The sequence below is a fragment of the Haemaphysalis longicornis genome, unplaced genomic scaffold, assembly GCF_048455015.1.
Source record: "Haemaphysalis longicornis isolate Haplotype H1 unplaced genomic scaffold, Haemaphysalis longicornis Haplotype H1 scaffold_29, whole genome shotgun sequence".
Taxonomy (NCBI): domain Eukaryota; kingdom Metazoa; phylum Arthropoda; class Arachnida; order Ixodida; family Ixodidae; genus Haemaphysalis; species Haemaphysalis longicornis.
Window position 1 is genome coordinate 2921033 of NW_027526331.1, and position 27520 is coordinate 2948552.

Below are 27520 nucleotides of genomic sequence, written 5' to 3' on the forward strand. Positions count from 1 at the left end.
CCACCCAAGACAATGGAGGCCTTGGGTTGACAACCAGCTAGTAATTTTATCAAAGCCTTAGAAAGCAAACGTCCCCGTAAATCTGCTGTTTTTAACGTTTTGACCACCTTCATAAAACAAATTTGACTTTTTGAATGCGAAATTTGGTTGAAAAAAAAGCTTTAGAGTTTCATTTAGCTGATCGTTTTTATTTGGGAGGTTTTTTTGGGTAGAAAATTGCCGTTTGACATTCAGTTTTTGCTTTCTAGTAGCAAAGTTATATACATTCTACATAGGTGTCTTCAAAATGAAAGTAGTTGTCGGAACATGCCGCCCAGTTACGACCTCAAAACACAACCTAAACGTTCTAATCGCAGAAGTGTCCATTCTGCATTATTGAAAATTCGGTCGATGTCGGCTTCATATTCCAAGCGCGACAGGTGGGGAGCCAGCGTCCCTGGCGTTGGCCTTGGCTGCAGCGGTGTCTGCACTGCTGGCCTCCTTGCGCGCCACGCTGAGGAAGATTTGCTCGAGGGAGGTGTCCGTGATGAAAAAATCCTGCAGCTTGTAGCGCTTCTTTATGTTGGCCATACGCGAAAACATGTCGCTCCACAGAAGGTACACTCGGGACATGTGGAATTCGAGTTGACCCTGCGAGAGAGCCACAACGCACTGAAATACTTTCTCTTACAGCTGCACATCCACTAACATAGACTTGGAGTAGGAATGAACGACGGGAAGTTGGTATGATTATATATCCATTGCTACTTTATTTTACGTCCTTTGCAATAAAGGGAAACGAGAAAAGCAAAGGGAAGGGGTACACAACACGAGCGCTTTACTTGCAGATCAAACCCGTTTTAATTCACAGGCGCTATATGTGAAAGTCACCACGTGCATTCGTGTGCCTTGGTGGCGCCGGAAACGTAACGGTAAAATAGGTACAAGCGAGTCCCCGGCCTGGCGCTCGTCGCTTGTGTGGGACTACAACGCTTGGGATGTTCACCCGGCTTGCACGGGAAATCGCCCCTATGGAATTCAAAAATGCAGCGTGTTGCGACGCTGTTACGCAACTGTTACGCAACTTCCAACGGTTATGACTATTTAAAAATTAAACCGCGTGATTTTCGAAGCCTCACCGTGACTCCCTGACGACTCTACACAAGACTGTACTTGGGTCCGTTATCTCACTGCGCCGCCTGATTCTGGCAGACGCATCGACCGTTAGCGAGCTACGACGGCAATGCGAGCCCATAAAGTGATCTGCACTTAAAACAAGAACATGGAACAAAAATTCTGTTATTAGACACCTGAAATATGATCACCAGTCCCAGGTCCTCGATACGTCTGATCCCCGTAATAGTTGTGTACTAATCTTCAGGTAGAATACTGATTTTATTGCAACATCTATTCTCGGAGTGCGCGTAATAAGCAGCCATAATAAGCAGCCAACGTTTGTAACATGCTGAAGGCGAGAGGATAAGTGTTGACGGAAGGTTGTGTTGGCCATGCTGCTGGATGTGCGGGGGTTTATATGCCTTTCTTTTCTGAATAACAAATCAGTTGTATGAGCGCCTTGTCCTGTCGTTCCTTCCTCCTGTGCCCAACGCGTGTGCTGCTAACCCTGTTAATATGCACCACCAAGTTGCCCACCGAGCCATCCTCGTGAGTTGTTGAGGGCACAAATCATTAGCCTCGCCGTGTGTTCTGCAATGCGAATGAGAATACACGGAGAGAAAAACGCTACGTAAAGGATTTTTGTTTTTTTATCGCTAAAACTGTCATCCAATTCTCAGCAGGCTACTTATATGCTGTTGATTAAAACGGACACAGACCCCTATTATTTTAAACAAAATTGTCATTTCCTGCATAAGTTGTTGAGTGTTAACCAAACGGGGATTCAGTAAGCCTGCTCGTTTATGGGTTATAATGCGTCGGCGTTACACAGGCTATGAGGCGCGCCGTAGTGTAGGGCTCCAGATTAATTTTGAAGACCTTGTGATCTTTACGTGTGGCAAAAAACGCGTTTTCGCTTTTCTGCTCCAATTGAAAAGGGGCCGCTGCGGCCAGGAATCGAACCCACGTCCTTGAGAGGAATGAGAAATCGTGCATCTGAGAAACAGTGAAGACAAATAGCGAATGGCTATTTTGACGTCCTCGTGCATACTACATCGCTTGTACGAAACCCGTCTTGGGCCACAAAAGTGCCTGCAGATTATAGAAACACATTGCGGCAATTCAAACAAACCGACTGCTACTATCTTTGACGACCTCCTTGAACCTCTTTTTTTTTTACTTTGGGGCGACCCGTTGCGTTTCCGTCACTTCGCCAGGCGAGTGGCCCGTGTCGCTGGCCTCGCGTGGACGTAGCAAGCACATTTTATATCGGAGCTGCATTATGCTAAGTTTCCATACTTTCTTCTATGTCCTCACATCAAAGCACACGGGGCCCCACGTGTCTTTGAAGCGCGAGGCGTTCGATAGCACGCACTTCCACTCGCAGTTGAGAACGGGACAAACATAGGCTTAACGCGTGAGAGACGATCGAAGTCATTCGAAACCGTAAGTCGTGTCAGGCAGCAAGGGGACGAACTCCTTCAAGAACACGGGGTGGAAGCGAGGGCGTTTCAGTCGCCAAACTGGACATTACAGCTTTCGAATCCCGAACCTTTAAGAAGTGCTCAGGCGCCCTCGGGTGAGTTCGCATGGCACTACCTTTAAGGTCGCAGTGGATGACTTCAACATGGATGTATCGCAGCGGTAAAGGAATGGGCTTACGCGTTTCGCGTTTCCGGGGCATTTCGATAGCGCTTCCGCACCGACTCTTATAAGCCAACTACACAGCGGCGTAGAGGCATCGATTGGACTTTATCCGAGAATGTGTCCGCGGTTGGAAGTCTGCCTATATATGAATTATAGCGACAAAACAAAGGCATTGTCACAGTAGAAAGTAAGGGGCTATTTTTTCCAGCTCCGCTGGTCATCCACAATCGCAGAAGAGAACGTCATTGAATTAGCAAAGTTCCCTCCGAGTGCACGAAATATTTTTGAATACGATTGCCTTGCTCAACACACTTCTGCCGCAAATTGTTGCGAGTCTATTTTCACCTTCGGAAACATTGGAGAACCAGACGAATATGCCGGCAGCTGGCCCACCGGGAAGCAGGCGTGTGTGAACAGGAAATGCAGTAAAATTGGCAAGCTAATGCGTCATTCCCGCGCGGGCACTCTCTTGAAAGCACGCTTGCGGTCGTACACTGGTAAGCAGGCGCGTATCTAAGAAGGAACAGTTATGCGAGCACGCTGGGAAGCGGGTACTGTTTTTGGCCCGGCCGGGGAAGCGTCCACCGTCGTATTTAAGGCTGCCGTCGGCGTTGTGATCATCGACAGTGCGACATCTCACCTTCTCATTTTTAATGATGTGCGCCCTAATTTCTCCTAAAGTTTTTTGATTGTTTTATCCTCCGTCAGCAGTTTTTCGGCGTGTGGTGGGACAATGAGCTATGCCCTTACCACCTGCCCTTGTTTTCTGTCCTCGTGTACTTTCCTTTTTGTGGCCGTCTCAATTTGCGCAGTGTTTTTTTTTACGTTAAGGATGAACCAACTTTCCCACCAACAAGTCCTTCTAAACTTACAACCAGATTGTGCCACTCACACTTCGTACTGTTAATACTGAGAAATTTGCTTATTTTTTTCGTGTGAGACATGGAAACTGCACTGTGGCATATCAGCTTACAAGTTACTGGTGAGCTCGAGATAGGCGCTTGTATTCAGAACTCTGCCTACTGAGGAGGAGAAAGCCACTCTAAAGATTATTTTCACAGCACTACGAAAAGCCCTTGAGTACCATGAATGCGGAAGCGCAGTTGCTTTCTCCGCACATTACAGACAAGTTTATTTTTAGAATATATTTCAAAACCAAATATTGTAAAACAATAATAATTCTTTAAAAATGAGTGGTCGGTTCAGCTAAATTATTAGTGAATACCTAGTATCCAACGCGCCGTATAGTGTCGCTACGAACCGTTCGATTTCAGTAGCCCAAGCTGAACGATGGTGCATTTTTCAAAGAAACTTTCCCCAGTAAGCTGTCTTGATTGATTGATTGATTCTAGGGTGTAACGCGCCGACGCAATGCAGGCGATGAGGCGCGCTGTAGTGGAGTGCTCTGGGTAATTTTGACCACCTGGGGATCTTTAACGTACGCCGAAACTTCGTACGCACGGGCGTTTTTGCTTTTCACCTTCATCAGAAAAGCGGCCGCCGCGGCCGGGAATCGAACCGCGTCCTTGTGCTCAGCAGCGCAACGCCTTAGCCACTGAGCCACAGCGGCGGGTAAGTTGTCTTGGACCGAAATTTGTAGCTGGTAAACAGCGACTATGTATACTTTACTTCTGCCGTGCTGGCTTCTCACTCACGCACCGACCACAGGTTCTGTCACTTGCATGGGTTTAACCGTGCCACAAGTGCATACATGGGAGCATTCATAACGCTTGTGCCCCGAAGCCCGCCTTTTATAAAACTGAGAAACTTACGAATTGCGTGCTTTGTGCAAATACTTCGTTTGTATAAAAAGGAACCATAATAAAATAAGTAAGGCAAATTACGTCATTTCTAATTTTTTTACAAATCACCAGCTCTTACGGAACCACACAGAAGACACACTTTGTCGGGACATACAACTTTTGCTGCAATTGTAATTTTAAACCTCCCGGACCAGAAGGACAATTGCAAAAGATAAACTCATTTGTCGTGTCAGTTTTACAACAAAAACGACCCCGGTGCAAAAAAAAAAAAAAAAATCCAGAGTTAAGTTGCCCAAATCAAACATCAGCAAAAAGCTCTGTCAACAATTATCTGCCGCCGGTGTTCCTTCCTTTAATAAAATTTCTGCAAGCTTTGTGGCCTTGCGTTGCAGACAACTCTAATTACTTCCACCACGCACTAACTACGTCATTGCTAGTGTAAAAAAAGCGGTACTACCTCGTAGATTTGCATGAGCTCTGCCCTGCGGAAGGCTCTCACAATCGCCTCGGCCACATCACGCAGATAGTCGTCGTCTTGCTTGCGATAAGGGTACGTCTTCACGATGATGGTGTAGCCCTTTCCGAACTTCTCCTTCAGGTTAGCCAGCGAGCCGATGCACTGGAGTTGGCCGTCAGACAGGATGGCGATGCGGTTGCACAGGAACTCCACATCGGCCATGCTGCACGAGCACCGAGGCTTTAGGATAGTGCGTTTGGGGCCGTCTGACAGCACAGACTGCTCTGCTTCAGCGGCGCAACCGCCAATGAAATGGCTCTGTATTTTGTTGGAACCGATTAAGGATCAGTAGGGGATTTACTGTGCCACTGAGATTTACTTGTGAAGACTTGAACGACTTGAATTTTAAATTTTAGTATGTATGATAATCACCGCTGGTGCTTTTAGAGCCAAAGCTTTACAACACTACATACCGTGTTTGCACGATTCTAGCGCGCCCCTGTCTGTAACGCACGGGTAAGTTTACTGATGGAAATTAAAAAAAATTGACGCCGATCCTACCTTACCAATATAAAAGAAATGACATCACTATATCTGGCAAGACATTGTTTTGACGCACGCAACTGTACCAGCGAAAATTCCTCGTTTTCACAAACTTGCTTATCCAGCTCCTGCTGGCGTTAAAACCAGAGCGGGGAACATTGAAAGCTGATGTAGGTTTTGAGCCCGATTGTAACGCGCACGTAAACTTTAAGGGTAATCTAAGTGAAAAAAGGTGCGGATTAGAATTGGGCAAACGCGGCATTTCAAGGGGCTTCATCGTACTTCATCGTACAGGGTACTTCAGCGCGAAGCAAGTGACCGGTAGCAGAAGGCGCGGAAGATGCGCCTTTCGTATTGTTTCGCTCGCTAGGAGCCTCACCGCTGAGGTACCACGTGACTAGGCGAGGGTTAAGCGGCTGCTGCGCAGGCTTTTGACTGTTCAGCACCAGCAGAGCCGTGTGTGAGTGCGCGTCAGCGCATTTTTCTATAACAGCCATGTAATAGGGAGAATAAGAATTTTTGGCACATTACCTGCTCTTACGGATTTTTAAATGCTCCGACCTGTGATACATTCAATTCATTTTTGGTTATAAATTCCGCCCATAAAGTTGTCTAAAAACCAGTTTAAGTATTGAGACCAACAAGAATATTAGAGGCGAGCGGGATTTTCAAAATTACACACCTCTCTAAATGGAATTCATTTCCATTTTCTCGCCTGGCAGAGCGCTGTCCATCTGTTGGGAATTTTTGCAACCGCACGCATCCTGTAAGAGCCCATGTTCTTTATTATAAGTGACTGATGACTATCCTTTACGCTTACAAGATAATAGTTCCCTTGAGTCAGTAGTCCTTTGAATACACTTTCTTGGTAGAATTTTGATCAAAATAGGTCGAATAACGCACGAGTTTCCGCCATTTCCCATAACCGTACGCCTCCAGGAGGAGTCCATGCATTGACAGGAAGCAGGAGTTGCTTATTGTGTACAGTTCCGAGGTAAGACGAGTAAGAGGTAACCCAACAAGTGTTATACCCATTCGTGTAGTTCGTACAGTGGCCCATCCGGGCATCGCCGGGTACTGCCGCTAGTACGTACGTGCGTACATACATACACTTAAGCACGTACATACACACACACATACATAATACCTACATGCATGCATGCATGCATACCTACAACCATTACCAACATACATACATACAGCCTACATACATACATGCATACATTCATGCATACATACACACATACGTACACGCAACATACATGCATGCATACATACATGCATACATACATTGGTGCGTCTGTTTCAAGGACTAACTTCGTTGTGCCTCGACTGGAAGCAGTTGTGCCTAAGCTTGATCCCAAAAAGCAAAAAAAAAAGGGCTTGGGGCACTTGCTTGTGTAACTAACGTTTACAATGACACACCTGTGAGAACTGAGCACGATGGAAGCCTCGGTAGCTTTCTGGATGGCGCTGATGAAGTTGATGATGCGCTTGCGTGCCGAGCTGCCGATTCCAACGTACGGCTCGTCCAGCAGCAGAAGACGGGGCACGCCCAGGACAGCGATGCACAACGACAGTGTCCGCCGGTTGCCGCTGCTGAGAGTGCACACACAAAAAAAGTAATTTCAAAGTTCCCAACGTCGGCAGATAAAAATTAATGCATCCAACCGCCGATTACATTGCCTGAGCTAGTAACACATGATCACTAAACTTTTTATCGTGCCTATGAAAAGGTGGTTTTATACTTTTAATCTGCGCGCCGTTGAACGTAAAAATGGCAACCATTCCGCAATTGTTCATTCGGCGATTCCTCAAGCTCCTCAGAACCAAAAATTTTCAACGAAGTAGCGAGTATGTAGAAAATGGTCGTTAAACATTTTCGAGATTGAGAAACCGCTACCGAGTGTTAGGAATAAAAAAAATTCCTGGTGGTACCTTCGAACGACATTTTGGCTGCACGGCTGGGGAAAAAACGCTGAGGTGTTTCGGGAGACTTACACCATAGAAATTGCAAAAATTAGGACAAACACAAATCACACGTACTTGTTTCAGAAAATAACTAAAGTTGCGAAAGGTTGTATTGATACCGGTGCTCTAAATTCTAGATGTCGGGACACGTAGTGCGAACAATACCGTATGCCATTGAGTTTTCTGTTCGATTTCAACCTTTGAATCCTCTCACTCCAATGGCCACTGCTCAGCTGCACTTTCATCTTGAAAAAAAATAACTAGGGCCTTGAAGTCTTCTTATGCGCTTTCAGTGCGACACTGCGACCATACAAAATTATGGATAGGCAGTATTATGCCTTCTTGCCTGGACAATACAATTTAGGGGTTACGTGGGAATTGTAGTAGTGTACGCTGTCGTCTCAGCGAAATAAGAATTGCTGAATCTTGCGTGAGGTTTCATTGAAGGTGTCATCTTCATTGGCCCATCTACCCTTGAGTGACCGTTCTGAAGATCGTTAGAAAGTCCGCAGTAAACAGCGACGTATTTGTTTGTACTACGCTAACCTAGCATGGCACACGCGTGGTAAAACGGCAAGCTCTCGCTAGGAGACGCCATTGTGCTTTCGCATCCAAAGCACGTAAGCAGACATAGATGTCTCTGGAAAGCCCTGTCCATGTAGCGCACGCTTAGAATACTTTGTAGAGGGTTTTACCTTAGGGGGTAGCACCCGAGTGTGCACGTGCCCATTCATTAAGGAGCCATTTCACCCGTTCTAGAGATAATGTGTCGCGCCCATTCTTTCGGAGGTGGAACAGCTCCCAGCGCAGTGCCCGCGTGCGTATGCGCCGCCGGAAAGTCCTTTAGCATAGCTACGCGCTATGCTAAAATAATCTCAAGTCACTTGTGTCACCGTGCGCAAATGGGTTCGATTCGCATCCTTGCAACTGACTGAAGGTGTCATCGCCATTGGCCAACTCTTCATGTGGGCAGTCAGCTAGCAAACCAATGGGAATCCCGCACTGAGCGGCTACGAATGGTAACAAGGTATCTATTTAAAACGAAGGTGGTGCACGCGCGATGTAGCATAGAGTGTCGCCATTACTGTCCATAATACTTTCAAACTGAAAAAAAAAAACATAAGCAGACTTAAGTGGGCCTCAAAAGCCGTGCTTGATGTCGCACAGAAGTAGGGTATTGACGCTGTTGTAGTAGGTGTTGAATATATACATTTTAGAACGGTTTGTTTATGTCTTGGGGGAGTTGATGATTTGTTGTGTAAGAGACTCGATACTGTTGGGCATGTGTTTCTGGGCTTTTGTGAGATAATTTTCAGAGAAGGTTGAAAAGGATCTTCCGCTGTATCCTGATATACCTTATTTACAGTGGTAAAAATGGTAATGTGGTGTTTAATAATGTTCTGGAGGCTTCGGTAATCCCTGAAAAACGTAGGTTTTGAATTTCATTAGGTCACTAAAAAGTTGATGGGAGACCTCCAAGGCATTATTTTTGCGAAAGTTTCGACAACATTGTACGTGTAGTTAAGGATCAACCGTGTACGTCCGGGCGGCTTCTGCCCAATTTCTCAACACATTTGAGATAAATTTTCTATGCCTCCTTTTTTGACATGTTACGATGTATTCGGAAAAGCCAGCGTTGTCTTTATATGTAGCACGGTTCTCGGTAATGTTTGAAACTTGCGAATGAAAATCAGATGCAGTGTTGTACGGATACTTGGCTGTCACAGCGGGTCCCTCGGCTTGATTCCCGTCACTTCCCCGCATGTCTTTATTATTTGATGGCAAGAATATTTTTGAGCTCATTCACTGTTCAAAACGCCGGTATTTTTGCCTCATCGGGCCTATAATGCTTTCGCGAGAGCAAAGCACCAATGTTGCTATCAGAGGGGGTACCTATCCTGTGTGTAGTTATCGCTGAATTAGCCACGATGCATGTCAAGTGCAGTAGATGGGCCGGTTCAGTTGCAAAATAGCTGTATTGCAACGTATAGATTTTAATTGCCTTTCTTTCAGGTGTCCTTTTCATAGAGAAAAAGGGACTGTGCCATGTGAATTTTTTCGTATCAATAATTCCCTCAGCGTGTATGACCAGTTTTCAGCAGGATGGACATTGTGGGCCAAGACCAAGATGAGCGAATAATTTTAAAATCTAAGGTGGTATGACCGTCGATGCTTTTAATCATCGGCTAGAAATGCTCCCAAAATGATTCACCGTCCCTAGGATTGTTATGAATATTTTTGTATGTACAAGCCTGGGCTGCAGTTTCACGCGTTCAGTATGTCAGTCTTCTGCTACGAACCCCAGAGGAGAAGCTTTTATCAAGAGCCGGCGGTGGGTTCTGGAGTCTCTGACACAAATACTTGGGCAAGAATCTTTGTATGGGTCGCAATACTAAAGAAGGACGAATGGTTAGCCTGTTCTCTAAAATGCTTGATGCGTGGCTCTGTAAAGAGCGCCTGTTTCTGTATTCAAATGTGGTTCTTTTTCTTTTTGGGGAGAGCCAATATAAAACTCAAGAAACAAACACCAGTCCTTCCTAGCAAAACAAGGCTGTGAAAGACATAGATTATTTTTATTATTTATTTATTTAATACGTACTGCAGACCATGGTTAGGTCCAAGCAAGCGGGCACAAGAAGATAAAATGCAAAAAATACAAACATTACAAGGAAACAAGGCACTTATACAGGGAGTAATTCATTCCACTCTTGTATCATACGCGGAAAAAGAGTATTTGAAGGTGTCAGTAGCAGCAAAATATGGGGCGAAAGCGTTGGGGCTGTGGTGCCCAGTAGGTCTTGTTGACAAGGGTGACAAGAACGGAGATGGGTCAATTGACAATTCACCTTTGCTTAGTGAAGAAAGGAAATCAAGGCGGAAGCACTTTCTCCTGGATTCAAGGCTTGCGATATTGTTAGTAAGCATTATTTGTGAGGGAGAATCAGTGCGTGAGTGTTTAGAGTAAATAAACCTTACAGCTTTTCTCTTAATTATTTCTATTTTACAGTTGTTCGGATTAGTGTAGGAGTCCCAGACTATACAGGCATATTTGAGCTTAGCTCTAATAAAAGTAAAGTAGCTGAGGAGCTTGACGTTAGAAGTGGAATTTCTGAGTTTGTGTTTTAAGAAGCATACTTTACGACAGGCAGCTGAGCAAATATTGTCAATGTGTAAATTCCACGAGAGATTGCTGGTTAGTGTGACACCGAGGTATTTATGAGTGGTGATTTGTTTCAATGGCGATGTTCCCAGTGTGTATTGGTAGTCGTACGGAACTTGCTTTCGTGTTATGCAAAGATACAGTGTTTTGTCGGCGTTCAACACCATTCCCCAGTTCTTGCATCCTTCAAGTATATTAGTAAGATTTTATTAAGTTCCCACTAATCAGCACAGCATGAAATATCCCGAAACAAGACTGCATCATCCGCGAACAACCGAACTTGCACACCAGTGGTAATTACATTCACATTATCATTTAAATACAGTATGAAAAGCAATGCACCCAGCACACTTCCCTGCGGAACTTCCGGAGTGACATCAAGATAGCCGGACTCTATCCCATCTATTGCGACCAGTTGTTTGCGGTTTGTCAAGTAATTTCCAACCCATGTGACCATAATTTCGGGGAGACCAATATTTCGCATCTTAAGAATTAATTTGTCATGTGGTACCTTATCGAATGCTTTAATGAAGTCTAGAAAAATTGCATCTATTGGACCGGTGTTGTCTAAGGTGTGTGCAAACGAATGAAATACTGTAACTAACTGTGTGACGGCCGGAGTACCCTTTCCTGAACCCGTGTAGGAAACCTGTTAGAATATTATGTTCGTTTAAGTATTCAAGAATGCGAGTGGTGATAATGTGTTCCATTAGTTTGCAACAAGAAGACGCTAGTGATATTGGACGGTAATTTGAAAAACATAGGCGGTCACCCTTTTTAAAGATATGTACAACCAGAGCTATCTTCCAGTCTTCGGGGAGCTCGCCATACATTAAAGAAGTACGAAATAAAACAACAAAAAATTTAGCCAGTGACTCAGCATAGCGACGAAGAAATATGTTTGAAATGCTCTCGGGGCCACATGATTATTAGTATTAAGGTTGCAAAGCATAGATAACACGCCAGAGTAAGAAATAAAGCTAACATCAGAAGGGCGATACACTGTGGTATACTAGCACAAAGTAGAAAGTTTCATCGGCCCCTCAGCCGAGTTCACCGGAATGTAAGGCGCAAAATACTACAGAATTCGATAAATTCCAGAACAAGACTAAGGGCATGGTTATTAGCGCTAAAACACGTCACACGAGAAAGCCCAGCAACAAGTTCCCCAAATTAAAAAGCGTTCTTATTTCTGTGCAAATCTCATGGATTCGTTTTCTCATTTTTTTGGGTTATCGCTGATCGATGTGCAAGAATCTGAAGAGTCTCAAAAAACGGTTGGTTGGTACCTGTAAGTTCGAACGAGCTGATTAGCGATTTCTGTGAGGTTGAAGATGTCGAGGAGGACGTTCGTATACTCAGGAGTCATGGCGAGGCCTCTGAGGCGCCCAAACAGCAGCACGGTCTCCTTGCCGGTCAACACGTCGAGCACGCCGTCCTTCTCGGGGCAGTAACCAATATAGCGTCGGAACTGAAAGCGGGAACCACTCGAGTCATTTTTATGGCTGCTGGTTTGACAAAGCTTAGTGTTTTTTTTGAACTCCACGTTTGTCTTGAATGACAGTTTGGTTAATTTTTCATTTTGTGCAAACTTTCTGTCACAGCAGTGTAGTTTCTTGGCAAACTCGTTCAGGAAGGAGTTGAAAACCATTGTCCTGAACAATCGGCAGCAAAAAATTGAAAAAAGAAACAGCCGTCATTGAACACGTTCCTAATTTTTGTTGAGCACAGCATTACCCGGGAACCAGAGGTTACATTTACAATTTTAACGAAGCCGAAAGTACATCTGTTTTCATCAGGAACTGGCTCCGTACCTTAATTTCAAGATAATGGTACAAGTAATGAATGAGCACATTCTGCAGTAGGTGTAGGAAGTTTAAGGCGTACGTTGCGCACAAAAACAACGTGCCCTTGTATGAATATATTTTGTGAACTTCTCTTGACCTAAACTATTTGATGCGCTCAATGGGTCGTGCGCTGTAACTAAATTTCACTACATACTAAGGTAATATCGAAACTGAGCACTCGACAAGAATATCAGCACTTTAAGTGTTTTGTCGCTGTACCAAACTTTAAAACTCGCTTATAATAATACGTCCTCAATAAATGGAATACTTAAATAATACCATGAGGGGCAATCCTTGCTAATATTACAAGATTTGAACGCTACTGTGTTCTGCATTCAGTCGTAAGTATATAACGATGCTCCTATTAATTTGAAATATCAGAGCCAGTGTGATAACTACATTTTTATGTAACAGAAGCTTTAATGAATGCCTTGCTATAATTGAACGTGGGTAATTCTCCTGGCTGTTATATAATACCAAACTAGTATTCAAAGCGGCACTGTAAATATGTCCAATCATTTCTGGTCATAAATTTAACATTTTTAGTAACTTGTGTACTCGACTCAATTATTCGAGATTTTACCTGTTTAACTCAAGAAAAAGGCAGCCCATTGGAGATCACCTTCTCAAACCAATGACGTTTGATATATGGAAATTGTTAGAACGTGTTATCGCAAAATGGTGCAATATTTCCAAGTAATTATGCTTTAAACCAAGCAACCGTACATTGAAAGGTGTCCTTCCACCTTCACACAAAACATGCTTTCCAGGCGCACCTGGTTGTTGTGAGGACGTTGACGTCATTTCTCTTGATTTCTTCAAAACATTTCGCCAGGTCATCCAAGCTGAACTCTTTTAAAAGCTTTTTGAATTAACTTCCCTGATTTGCGCTTGTCATTGTAACCAACAATGAGTTACATCGGTTTTCCATTTTCACTGGGGGTAATAAGTCCGCCATCTCGCGGCAAGATCTATCGCTCCTTAAGTGCATGCGGCCAGGGGCTCACCTGTCGCGGTGTCTGTACGAGTGAAACACCGGTTATATAAGCATCGCCCTCGTGCGGGAGCAGCTCCCCAGTCAAGATGCGGAACGTGGTGGTCTTTCCAACGCCGTTCACTCCCAGCAGGCCAAAGCACTCGCCCTTCTGCACAGTGAAGCTCAAACCCTGAAAAAAAAAATCAGTCGTTGTGACTTTATTATACCCAAAACATCACGAGCCCCAAGAGACAAAAAAAAAAAAAAAAAAAACAGGCGTCGTAAGCAGCGGATGGCACCAAGTTCCGCGCACCTTCAACTCAGAAAAAAAATACAGGTGGCAGACACGGGGTTCTAGCCCCGCTACACCGTCATGGGGAGTGACTTGACTACTTTGCAACTATTGCATACGAAGTATCATTTGCAAGGTGAAACTTTGTTTACAAATTTCAAAGAACTAGCCTTTGGTAACCGAGATAATTTTATCCCAGCCACACACCCAAAAAAAGAAACGTTGTTTAAGCGAAAAAAAAAGGGAGGACAAAATGTGCGCCCATGCACTCCGTAGAGATGGTTAACCAGCTAATCCGTAAGGTGCTGCTGGTGTCTACTTGTGTGTTACTCGTTACGGTTCCTTAAAGCGTTTCTCCTTACCCGTCGAGTGGTTGTGGTATTTTCGTTTGTTCCCGTTCCTGCTATTGGCGTCGCAAATCGTAAGCTGTATGCTTCTCGGGGATACGCATAACGCGTGACCTTCCCATTTCGAAGTTACATGAGACCGGTGCTCGCCATTGCCACGTAGTCGCTGCTACGCCCGCACCGCCGGCCTCATTGGCTACATTTTGGCTTCATTGCTCTTTCATGCATGGTGTCGAACCGGAACCGAACCCGTATTTTTTCCGCCATTTTGGAACTGAACCCAAACCGAAACGAATCGAAAGAACCATTCTGAACCGGTTCCAGGAATGGCTAGTGAAACGGTTCTAGGAACGCCTAGTGTGAAGTGAAAAATATCGAGTTGGACCAAACCTCGATATTTTGGGGGTCCTTGGCATTTGAAAATTTTTCGGCGTTCTCCCTCTCAACCGATCAGAAGGTTTAGTTGAATGCAAAAAAGGCGGAACCTTTTTTGGTGGCGACGACCTAAATGCTATGAAATGTCCTTCTTTATGTTGTTGCGAGCGTAAGATAGATATCACGCACTGAAGCTAGCAAATAGCTGCCTAATGCGTGTTGTATTCATCCTAGGGTATTCTAAACAAGTATTTATATGAGATAAGACTGTAGGAAGAAACTCAACTGAAAGAAAAAAAACTACAGCGATAAACTGGTTTGATGCGAAGGAAATCCGATAGCGTTCTTCAATGCCTTCTGTCTGTGTGCTACTGTTCTGCAGCCTTGGCATGCAGGCGACCACTACAGCTGCTTGTGAACTCACTAAGCTACTCACTATCTTTACTACAACCAAATCGCTGTCACCTGTCGCTGAAGTGTCATTATCAAGTTACGATCGCCGGTGGTTCCCTATAGTCAGTAAATCACCATAGTCACTATAGTCACTATAGTCAGTAAATCACCAACTGCTGGAGATGACCACCAGCCCGCAGTGGCTGCCGCTTCACTGCTACCACCTCTTCCAGTACAGCCGGGTGCCTACGCACCTATCAGCCGAACTTCTGAATCCAGTGGGCTAACATTACCACCTTGTCAAGTAAGCTCACTTGTGACTTCTGCATCTTCAACTCAAACGTCACCTGCTGCAAAACCACAGCTACCAAAAGCATCATGTGCCGCTTCTCCACCGGTAGATAGTGACATGATCTCGGACTCTGAAGAATCTGACAAATTCTGTCCACTCCCGAATAAGCGCCGTCGTGACTCCTCACAGTGTCAGCAAGTCACCGAAAATCACGGAACTCCCCATCCTTCCAGAGGTGGTCTCGTTGTGATTATAAAACCCACAGACCCCTCAAAGCTTGGGTCAAATCCCAAATTTATTATATGACGCTTTTACAAGCTGTACACAAAGAAATTCTCCATGGCAAACATAACGAGAATAGCAGTATATACCCTCTCAGGTGTGCCAAAATACATACACCGAAATTGCGAACAAACTACGGCAGGCAGTCTTCTCTGTTTCAACGCACCGACATACTCAACAAAGTTGGAGACCACATTGATTTCAAATGCAGCAGAAACATATTTAAAACACATGCGAAAGAATACCTCTTAAATCAGAATATCTGCTTCAATGGCTACAAATGTGGATGTCGTCTAGACCTGTTAAATGCGCAGGTTTTGTAATTGTGTCTATCTTGAAAACTCAATCATAGTTGTACTCTCATTGTCCACTTGTATTTTGTTTTAATTTACTCCTTGGTACTCTAAAGGCACGTTACTGTACCTTTCCCATATTGTTCTATAACGTCTCGTGCTCTACATGTTGCTTGTATTTTTGTAACTCACATTACAATTTCTACCTTGTTTGATTTTGCCTCATCATTGTACTGTACCAAAGGGGGCTGGGGCCTCTGTCTGGCTTTGTCGCCTGTAGTCCCAGCCTGCCTCCTCGTACTTCTAAGGAAATAAAATCTGAATCTTTGAAACCCCTCTGAATGCCATCTGACACGCTTGACAGGTAGAGGTTGACGCCGACGCCGAACAGTTCTCGATTTTTGGCATTGCTCATGCTCCCGGGTAGATAAAATGCCGTTCAAACCATAGGCACAGTCATGCACAAATGAAATGCTAACGCGAAAATTTCAACCAGAACATGCCAATTTGATTAATACTCTTCATTGATGTCATTGATGTCCAATAGCACACTATTAGAAAATTTGGAAAGCCACATTTCTGAACTTCGTTACTGTAATTAGGCCTGACTTCAATATGACTTGTATGAAAAAAAAAAACGCGATATTTGTGCGTTCTGGTTCATATTTTTTGCTCATGGTCGCGTTTCATTTTTCCATGACTGTACTATCCTGATAAATTGAAATACGAACGACGGTGCGCGTGGTTTTTAGTATATATGATCCGCATTCTAAGCGAGGGGATTGTCCTGCGCAGAAAGAATAAGATACCAGAGGGCTTTCCCAACCTCATTCCTGCTGTGTATACACGGCCCCTCACCAGGGGAGTGCCGCATGTACTGGAAACACCGCGCACCGTGGTTCGTATTTCAATTTATCACGAGAGTACACCAAAAGCGTAGCAGACGACCAATTTTCTTTTCAATGAGGAAGCATTACCTGCCTCATTGGGCGAAAATACACGCGCGCGCGCGTGTGCGCGCGCGTGCGTGTGCGTGTGTGTGTGCGTGCGTGCTTGTGTTTGTGCGTGTGTCAATGTTGCGGAGTTACCGCTTCGGGATTGTAATGACTGGGTTCATTAAACTTTTTCGCGACCCCGGAATGGAATGGGAATGGAACGCCGACAAGGCTTGGAGGAATAGAATGAGAATGGAATTAGTCGCCTTTTGCCCGGAATGGAAACAAAATGTGATGAGCTCAGTTTTTAGACTAGTTTTCTCGATCTTAAGCAGGCACCTACAGCCAAGCTGGCTCTGGAACCAACATCACTGCAACCCAGGGGCAAATCGATGTCTTGTTTTTCGGTGGCTGCTGTGAACTCGTGGGTGAAAGAGGTGACTCCCTGTGAATCCGCCAAAAGGGGAACTCTAAACAGGTAAAACGTTTCTGGCCCCCAAGGTACACCAATGTGACTGCGCCGCGCGACTACCATCGTATCCCGCAGCCGCGCAATCGTCAAAACCCAGAGCAGCCAGAGCGGCCACCCTTCCCCGCCATGGAGATTACAACCTCTCCTGCCGTGGACCTTATCTTACTGGGTAACACAAACGAGCTGGTTTTAAAGCGCCAGTTGTCGTTATCAGATAAAACAAGATGTAATGTGTCGAAATAAGATATAAAATTAAATGAATTGGGAGCGATTATGGCACGGTCACATTCTCAAATTCCTGTGCGGGCCACATAAAACCAAAACTTTGAAACAACTGTGCCGTGATGGCGTTTGTCACCCCTTCACACTCCAACATTGTTGTTCAGGAGTTCGCTTTTAATTTAACGCTTACAAGTTTTCCTTCACAAACACAACGTGCGCTACCAGGTGTGGAACGCGGAGTGCTGCCAGGCGGTGTAGTGGGAAGGGTGGAACACACGGGAAACATTTCAGGTGTCGGCCTCACACAAGCACTACGTCGCTCAGGTGGCGGAAAGCGTGCTGTGCCCGTGTATGCTTGGTGCCAGAAACGTGGGCGCAAAATTGCAGTTAGCTTCAAAAGCGTGTATGCGTTGGCTCCAAAAGCGGGTATGTGTCGGCCTGCGGGTATGCTTGAAAAAATAGAGAACGACTTAGACAACGACAGTAAAGAAGGACGCCGGGACAAGCGGGACAATTGTCCTTCTTTACTGTCGTTGTCTATTTCGCGCTCTATTATTTTCAATCATAATGCAGCAACTTGCCCATCAGATGTGTTTAATGCGGGTATGCGTTGGCCTGAAGTCTCTATTGGCTGCGAACGCGAATATGCGCCGTTCTGACGTCCGCACTGGCGGGTATGCCAGATGTGGCTGAACAAAATAGGCTGATGATGATTCACAAACCTTTTCTGGGCAAGGGGTGGCTTTATGGCATTATGGTTCAGTGTATCTACAATAACACACACTTAAATACATTTACCTCAGTAAAAAAGGTACTATTGGCATTTTTACTGGCATTATGCCTATTTTTACATGCCCAGACCTGTCGGCAGAAGGTCACCGCCGATTCGCCAATTGCCAGTCTGCCGTGATCGACGTCTACATACCCTCCTACAATTACCACGTGCCACTAAAAATATGCAAATGAAGGAGACAGCTACCGTAAGTAGTTGATTTCCAATTGAGCAACCGCATTTGTCACAAGGGGTTTGCATTCAACGTTTGTAAGCAGACCTATAGGCACCCTACATAGGCCTCTACAGGTCGTGACTTCACGCGCGCAATCGCTACAGTGCGCATTCACGACATAATATGAGAAATATTACACCTCTGCATAATTCGGAGCCCGCACAAGCATGCAAAAATGATCTTCCGTTCTTTCCGTGTTCACCTGCAAACACTCGCCGCTATTCTGCCAAACATTGACGTCACATGTGCATTAAGAGTATACGATGTGAAGCAGTCTATCGACGCTGGCGTTGAAGACTACGGCGCCGCTATTGGTGGGTTCCGTCGATTACTGCAGCCTGTTACCTTTCTCGGCCCCCGCGTACAGTACTAAAAGATAGAGGTGTGTGGTGCGGGGGACGAGCCAATGAAGAACGCGGGTCCTTTATGCGAGGAAAAAAAAATGTATGGAGCGCCCGCGTACGACGAACTTTTGTTGCAGGCAGTGCCGTCTAAAAGTTTTTTAACCAAACTGAATTACTTCAGGTGTTTTATAAACCCTTATCACATACAATGGAGAAGGCAATAAATAAAGAATAATTTAACAAACGAAACTTGGGAAGCCGACTGGTAAGCAACGGCCGCCAGGGGCGCTGCTTACAAAAGAAGCACCCTGGCAGAAATGTTCATCGCGAAATGGACCCCCGCGACTACAGTACCCGCGACCAGCCCCGGACGATACGATACACTTTCTCTTCTAGTACACACTCTCCCGGGGAGGCCGCTGGTGATTCAGGCGGTTCGGGCAGCCGTCTGTGCGAGCGACTCCCCTGCAGCGGGGCGTCTTTTTGTAGGGACGAGTGTCAATCTCCGCCATCCATCGCACGAGGTTAGGTGCGTCTGCATATTTGGCGCGCCGTTTACACGAAATGGACAGCGTGAAAAGCATGCAGCGTTTCCTGCAGGGGGAAACGTGCGCGTCCGCCCGCGACCGCAACAATCACCTCCCTGCGCGGTGTGCTATACGTGCGCGCGCGAATCGACGTCTGCCGAAGCGGCTAAAAGTTGCCACCGACCGCTGGAACGGCGCTATTGGCGAAAACCTGATTGCACATGCGCAAAACGGGATGATATTGTGTCGGAAAAATTGCACTGGGGATCGTGGTCACATTGGCTTGTGAAAGCGGCGATCAAAAATCTGCAGCGATGCCGTACGGAAAGCAGCCGCGGAGGGACCAGATCAGCGCTACAGCGCCGCATGCAAGAAACGCAAGCGGGCCGCTAGTTTTTGATTGAAATCTTCAAAAATTGTCGTGAGTGACCGTTTGTAATTTGTACCCCCCCTCCCCTACACCGGGCCATAGAACAATCGATGTCCCTATTCAAAGAGTAATGTGTGGACGCCAGCACGGCGGGCGAGAGAAGCAGCGACCGGCGGCACCCGTATTCAACCATATTATGTGGAACATGCGCGTCGTCTACTAAAAAAAGCGTGACGTAGCGCCGAGCGGAACCAATGTCTACGCGTATCTCGGAGGGTCACAGCCGTAGCAGGAGTCTTTAGGTGGTCTTGGTCCGAGTTGGTGAGCTTGTAGCATCCGCAGCGCTTTGAGGTTCAAAGAGCGAAAGCCTCAGGCCTGATTTCTGACCCCTTTTAGTAAGCGATAAGTCGGCTAATACCTAACATTTTCAAACTTTTTTTTGCGGGAGGACGTTCTTCGTATAGTACTCGGACGACTGCGAGCTTAAAATTACACCCTTCAAAATCCTATTTAATGGTTCTTTAACCGGCCCCAGAATTTTTTTTCTTAGAGAGTCAAAATAGCTCATCCTAAAGTTCGTTTCAGGATTGTAAGAAAATAAATAAATGCAAGAAACCAGAAGTATCAAGGCAAATCATGCACCCCTCCGTTAACCGACCACGATGGTTGAACGCGAAGGTTTCTCGTGACGGATTCTCTGTTCGTCGTCTGAGTTTAGACTGGTTTCGACCATGTTGAAATGGTTCAATCGCACAGATGCCGGCTTCATACCGCGAGGGAACCAGGTTGGATTCCGGCCACGGCAAGCGTTTTTTTTTTTTCTTTCACTTCCCTCATGATCATTCACCATCATCGTCAAAGAAAGGTGGCTTTCTCGCAGGGCGATTTGGCGTTACAGACGAGAGCCCTCAGAACACTAAAGCTGCGATTTAAAAATATAAATAAGAGGCAATTACCCCAGCCGAGATGAACACAGTAAAAAACAAAAAAACTGTGGTTGATTCCTCTGTCCTAGGAATCAATAAAATGCGAAAGTGAAATGTGTAGCCAAATCTGCTGCTGAGCATGTGTGGGTCGGCGGCAGCCTTGTGGGGGTGCTTGGCGAGCAACGTCCTGCTGGCGGGTCTCTTCGGCAAAGGTGCACTGGCGTCATTTCCGTGACGGATATGACGACAGTGAAATCTTGGGGTATCGCGACATGAAACACTTTCGTGCTAAATATAAAACCCAGAAACGAACAACCCTACGTATAACGTACTCTTTAGTACTAAAGGTTGCTTCCCAGCAAGAAGACGCTGTGTGCAGGGGTGCAGCCTTCACAGGTCGCTTGCTTCGTTGTACTGGCGTCACTTCCGTGACGGATACGACGTCAGCGAAATCTTCGTGTGTCCGGGAATAAACACTTTCGTGTTAAAAGACGGGTTTTAAAACATTCGAATGCAGTGCAACATATCAAGCAGTAATGAAGTGCAGAGAATTGTGCACGTATCTAATTGCTTCGACTTAAGTCAGGTCGAATACGGTAGTGTTTAGAAGTTTTTGTTGGGCGAGTTGGTGCATCTTGGTGAATAAACACGGGCTTTGCGCGAAAAAGACACCACCCATCACAAACGAAAAAGACACCACCTTTGCGCTCTTCCCGTCCGTCGTGTGGGTGGTGTCTTTTTCGCGCAAAACCCATGTTTATTCACGGTAGTGTTTGTGGCGCTCCATCCCCGTAGCGCCCACATTTCGTCTACGTGGCGGATATTTTCAGAGTTCGCCTAACTACGCACCTCTAAGCGCCAGCTACGGCAGGATTTCTTGGGGTTGATTCTTGTGTAATCTTGGTTGTAAGCACACATTTTAGAGCGACGCTTTCTACGCCTCACTGGTGGCTTTCGAGGTCGCCCCATAACGCACTGCAGGAAAGCCAACTTTACACAGTGTGTTTTACAAAACAATCATGATGATAAGCGAAGGCACATGAAGCACCTAAAGAAAGAAAAAAACACCCCACATGGTGGGAATATAACCTGGGCCCTTGTGTTATGAAGCCAATTTCTATCCGACCGTGCCATTCCGACACAGTCGAAGCAGGTTGTATCTTTGAATTTGAGCTTGCATGGGGGAAAGTTTCGCGTTTTAACCATATTTCCACTAACGCAAGGTCTTTAATTTTATTATTTGTAACGTCTTGGTCTCCAAGCTTTTCGGTGAGGAATCGCCACGCGGAGCTTTTAAAACCATTGGACTTGTTGCACCTTTGTACTTGCTTATGAACAACCGCGCACTTCATACAGATAAAATGTCATAATAAATTAAACGATGGAAGATTTAGCCATGGTTGTTGGAAAATTTATATTACCCTGTTCACAATGGATTAGGCAATTAGTACTCTATGCAGATTTTATGCAATATTGCTGATCAGAAGTTCCTGCCACAGCAAATCCGTGTCAGCATATTGTTAAGGAAATTATGCCTTGTATCCCGAGAGGCCAGTTCAGTCTATTCCACTAAAAGTTGTGGTGTTATATTTATTCGTCATTTCTTTGGCGCAATGCAGATGCTGCCGAGAAATACCAACTATTAAAGACAACAGTTTTTTTTTCTAAACCAGCGTGAGTAACATCTTTCTGTAGGGGGATTGTTTAAGGGGGACTCACCTGCTCACCCTCCTATGGGACTAATTCAAGAATCATGACCCATGGGTGTCATAAGCATCGTGTACCGATAAAAAAGGCTTTACAAATTCATTGAAATTGGCCTTGTTTGCTTCTTTTAGACATATATTACTACATTACTGAGATAAAAAATAAACAATAGACGCATTCTGCTTGATACAGTTTTCACTAGATCTCGCTAGTTGTCTAGCAAGCAAAAGATTTATTTTTCTATTTCAGTACAGAGTTGACATATCTCTAAAATAAGTAAATCAGGCCGTTGTGAGTATTGATATGTACATATCTGTAAAGCTTTTCGTATTGGTGCACGATGGATTATAAGTACGTGGGTCATGAAAAAGTAAGCCCCATAGGAATGTTAACGGGTACTCCCTAGGGTCACTGAATAAAGGCTTTTAGATTATCGGCACTCTTTTCTCTCATTGCTATGTGCAGCCAGGATTTTCATTGGTCGGTCGGCACCACGTGATACTTGTTTACACATGGGCGCAGCCATTTTGCTTCTGGTCTCCTCTTCTCTCTCTCTCTCTCTCTCTCTGCTTCGCGGACGCTAGAGCGGCCGTCACACTCTGCCTGTCACTACCGGCGGCATTTCGTTGGGAGAGTTGGCACCACTGCAAGCGAGCACCAAAATGGCCCGCCGACGCTTCTGGGTGCACGAAGTGGTGGTACTCTTAAGCGTAGCTTATTTAGTGACTCTAGTACTCCCCCTTAACGTGGGAAGAGTGTCCGTCTACACCGGCAGCTTTATTCCTAAATATTTCCCAATAGCAATTTAATCACGATTTCCTATATCCTTGCTACGGTTCAGGCTTCTGATCATTACCATGAACCTTTAGGAGACCGCACTGCACGGGCAACTTTGTCCGATGCATACTTACCTGCAGGACCGGATTGCTGTTGATATATCCGTAGGACTTAAACAGGCGGTTCACAAGAAGGTACGGGTGCGCGGTGTCGGGCACCAGCCGGCCGGCCACTAAACCGGCTACGATCTCGTTCTCGCGGGCAACGTCCGTGTCCTCCACGTCTCCCTGCCAGAGAAAGAGTGTTTCCACACGGTTGTGAGCACTGCTGCATATAAGCAGCACACGCAGGCGTGTTTTAATTCGGAGGTTTCCTACGTTTCGCATCCCTCCGTTCTGTCCTCGACTTGTCGTCGGGCCTTATACGAGGCCTGTAAAGCGAGGTGAGACCCCACAAGTTTGCAAAAAAGGGAGTGCGAAGTTAGCACGCTTTGACCGTCGTCATATATCCAGAAAAATGTGTCGTGTTAGTGTGGTGGCGAACGCAGTCGCTGAGATTGGTAATTCCTATTCTTCGAAGCGTTTCCTTCCACCCAATCGAATTTACGCCAGAGTCTTATAAATGCTATCATCATCGCCCCACTACTCACTGGAGTCTCCCGGGGATAGTTTACGCATATTCGCCATTTCGTGTAACAGTTGCCAACGCTAACAGAATTCGTGAACGGAAAGGTAAGGCCGATTCTGTCAGGTAAAATGAAGCGCAATCTAGTTTGCCTGTCAGGATGAACGACGCATTAAGGGAAGCGAGGCCAACCATCATTCAACGTGGCCACTAGGCGACGTGCCAAATTTTAAGTATAAGGAGCGGCCACGTTCAATACGCTTAGGAGAACAGACTCGCCGATCATCTGACTGTCCGCATATGATGGAAATAGCGATATACGAAGTTCGCACGCAAAAAAATTGGCCGCGTATCCGCTCTTTTCGTAGCAAAGGTCGACAAAAGACAATAGTCTTTATCGACTTTTGCCAATTAAATGCCTCCATTCGCTTCCCCGCTCACCTCTCATGTTGTTCGTCTTGCGTCGCGCTCCTTTCAAGGTAAAGACGCCAAAGGTTTACTTAAATCTTTAAACATTTACCGCGTTCCACTGCTCCAGGCCCGGTGTTTCGATGCCAACGCTGCCGTACGGCGGAGACACGTGCGAATTGAGGCGCCCTACGTTTATAGAACCACGTTGCCCTACTCCACGTGCGTTCCAAGCAGAACGTGGATCCTATGTAGTGGAACCTTGCGTAACTGCACGGTTGATTTCTTAGAATGGCGCCAGAAGCTATAGTGGTGCGGGCTACAGCAGGCTACGGTGGAGTGTTTTAGGGGCGAAGCTCCTAAAGCCATGGGTCTGTCCATCCCTAGTGTCTCGTGGTACGTGACCGCCGCATGCTTTCAGAGATGTCGCAAAGTGGGCCGCGTTGCACGCGCAAGAACCGGCTGCAACCGGCAGCGCAAACTCGGCACCGGGAGCGCGAGCTTGTCTGTGTTCGCCAACGGAGGCGCGAGCGCACGTGCACTGCGAGGGGGAGATCACGCAAGAGATCACGCCACGGACGCAGGCAGTCGTTCTCGGAGATCGAACGAGACGCAAGGACCTTTGCACGTTTCCTCTCGTCTTGTTCGGTCACGAGTTCGCCCTAAATAAAAGTTCTTTCTTTACCGTTGTGTACCATCCTACGTGACAAATTGTGGTAGATGTGCGGGGTAGTCCTCGATGGCGCGGGGTCTTTCACCAGGTCTGGGCCTGGGAGCATTGACTTCGAAAATAAAAGTTGATTTGTACAATGTACGCACACAGTTTTACGTCTTTCTTAATGATGTAATGGGCGAACTTTCACGGGAGAGTTACGGTTACCGATGATCTCCCCCTCTCGAGCTTCGCCCCACTTATTATGATTCATTCCGTGGATATGGCTTGATTTTTTTGTGCAGTTGACGAAGTATTTAATTTCGCAAAAATCAAGCATGTATGATTTTTTAAAAAAGAACACTGCAAATATCACTTCTGTATTAATTTATTGTCTTATATTTGAGTAATATTTTGTTCTTCTATAACAATGTTGACAAGTATGAACATTACACCCGACTTAGACGGGTACATTTAGCTATGACTATATAAGACTATTGCGCAGACCTTGTATTACTTTGGCCGGGTGGCTGAATCGAGTCACATACAGAGAGACGGACAGACAGACAGACAGACAGTCAGACCAAATTTTCTGGGTTTAAGTAGCCCAACAAAGACTATCGCCTTTAAAATATGCCCAAACAAGCACGCGGGCGGATAACAGCCCTGTGAGTGTTCCCAGAGAATTCGTACGAAAACTAGTTAGCAGAATGCGCTACAAGGTCTTTGTTCCGGAGGACACTTTATCAGAAATGCCTACGGACCAAAATCGTCCCGTAGCGTAAGGACCGAACTTAGACACAAAGACGCCCTCGTAAAGGCATATGTGTTCAAACATGCGCATTGTGGGAAGCAGCTCCGAAGAAATCCAGAGGCGAGTGTGCGCTCCGATTTCCTGTTTGTGAAGCACCATTATTGAAAATTCAGCATGTCTGAAAACTTATCATTCAGAAAATTCCGACAATATCTGTAAAAAAACACGGGCCAAATTGCCACATACAGCTTGTAGAGGGCATTTCAGTACGGCAGCAATTCTTGACGCGTTGAGAATCGAGCTAGTCCGCAAACATTCATAATCAGAGCAGATTGGAGAAAGACCTAAGAATACAAAACTGCGCAGGACACGGTCAGAACTCACCACATCAAGTTTTACTAAAGATAAATAAAATGAACGTGCGGTCCCCTTTGCAGTGAGCCGTTATTTTGAACGTATTTCTAAGAACGTAAGTCTACGAAAGTAGTTCTAAAAATAATGTACGAGTGCACGCTGAGTTGATAGAAAAAAAGGTTGCATGCAGGTTTTTCAAGATCAAACTTAAATATCTTCACATAGCAAAAAAGGTCGCATGCAGGTTTGTTAAGACCAAGCTTAAATTTATTCACACTGAAAAAAGATTGCCTGCATGTTTTTCAACATCAAACTTATTTTTTGTTCACATGGAAAAAAAGGTTGCACGTAGGTTTGTAAACGTCAAACAAATTTGTTCCCATAAAAAAGGTTGCATGCAGGTTTGTCAAGATAAAAGTTGTTTGTTCACATAGAAAGAAGGTTGCATGCAGGTTTGTCAAAATCAAACTTAAGATTGTTCACGGGCTAGTAAAGAAATATTCAGTGCCTTCATGGGCCTAGGGAGGCTGTGTGGAGCTGCTTGCGTCGACGTGGGGACCTGGACGCCTTGCAGATAGGCCGACGGTTCCAGCATGCTCATGCACATCTTGAAGCGGGGAATATACCACTCCACGAAGAGGAGGACCCCGAACATCAAAGCACCTTCAAAGGACAGGCTGAGCACTTCGGAAAGGGCCGAGTACGAATGCATGTCCAGGGGATCGATGGCGTGCTGGTCAGCGTCCCCTGATTTCAGGTCTGCATTAAAACGGGCAAGCTACACACTTCGAATTGCATGCATTCGCGACACGTCACCGGTGCTGCATCCGATTCGACAAATACATCGAAAATCTGTGCTCTCCAATTCACAGCTATATATTCTTAACGTAACCTGCAATACTCACACCGAGAGTGCTTTTTTTTTCAAATTACACAAAATTTATCGTTACAATTTATTTAATTATTTGGTCAATACTGCCAGCAGCCTTTTGGCTGCCAAGGCAGGAATGTACAAAGTAGTGAAATAATGCATTTTGCAGACTGCGATCAAAGAAGAGGAACAAGGGATAAATTAGACCTATAACACAAATATGCAGAATATTCAAAGAACAGTGACAAAAAATAAACAAATATTACTGAATTCTGTAATGTGTGAGGAACAAGTTCGTAACGGTATGATTGGGCATGTAAATGACTAAGTACGCACTGGAATAGAGTATGCGACAGGCGTAGCACTACTTGTAGCTTATGAGGAACAAAAAAACACAATAGAGTTATATATAGGACATAGCTACTCTCATTGCCGTCTAACACAAAAAATACATGACCAGGGGAAATACAGGCGTAGAAGAAACAGCAGAGAGAACAGCCAACACGTCGAAATTCATGTTATTGATTGGTTCAACGGCACTCAGATGTACGAAGCCAGAGTGCAGCAGTTGTCGGTTTCAGATAAGACATGTCGGTTGAGTCCTGGGTTCAAGGATTAGAACCGAGCGTCGCCAAAAAAGAATCCAAGGATGACGCATTTACCACGTCGAACGAAAGAACGTTCCAGTCTCTTATGGTCCTTTGAGAGAAACGGCGAGCGTTTGTTTTACTACGAGGAATCAGAATTGTCTTATGCTTCCTTCGCGTCTCACGCGCTGTGTTATATTGTACGTAGTCATGATAGCTTAGCCTAATGTGCCAATTGACAATGTTGAAC

At 45.4% G+C, this 27520-nt stretch overlaps 1 protein-coding gene across 1 annotated transcript in view; it reads right to left on the bottom strand.

Moving 5' to 3' along the window:
* Positions 1-283: 283 nt before the first annotated feature.
* Positions 284-27520, bottom strand: part of LOC144173133 (uncharacterized) — a 57009-nt gene continuing 29772 nt past the window's right edge. The window contains exons 9-15 of the mRNA XM_077701649.1: positions 26321-26571; positions 23155-23307; positions 13491-13649; positions 11926-12107; positions 6931-7104; positions 4963-5185; positions 284-630 (exon numbers count right to left, since the gene is read on the bottom strand). Coding sequence (XP_077557775.1) covers positions 400-630; positions 4963-5185; positions 6931-7104; positions 11926-12107; positions 13491-13649; positions 23155-23307; positions 26321-26571 — 1373 coding nt within the window. The 3' untranslated portion in view covers positions 284-399. The remainder of the gene's footprint in view (positions 631-4962; positions 5186-6930; positions 7105-11925; positions 12108-13490; positions 13650-23154; positions 23308-26320; positions 26572-27520) is intronic.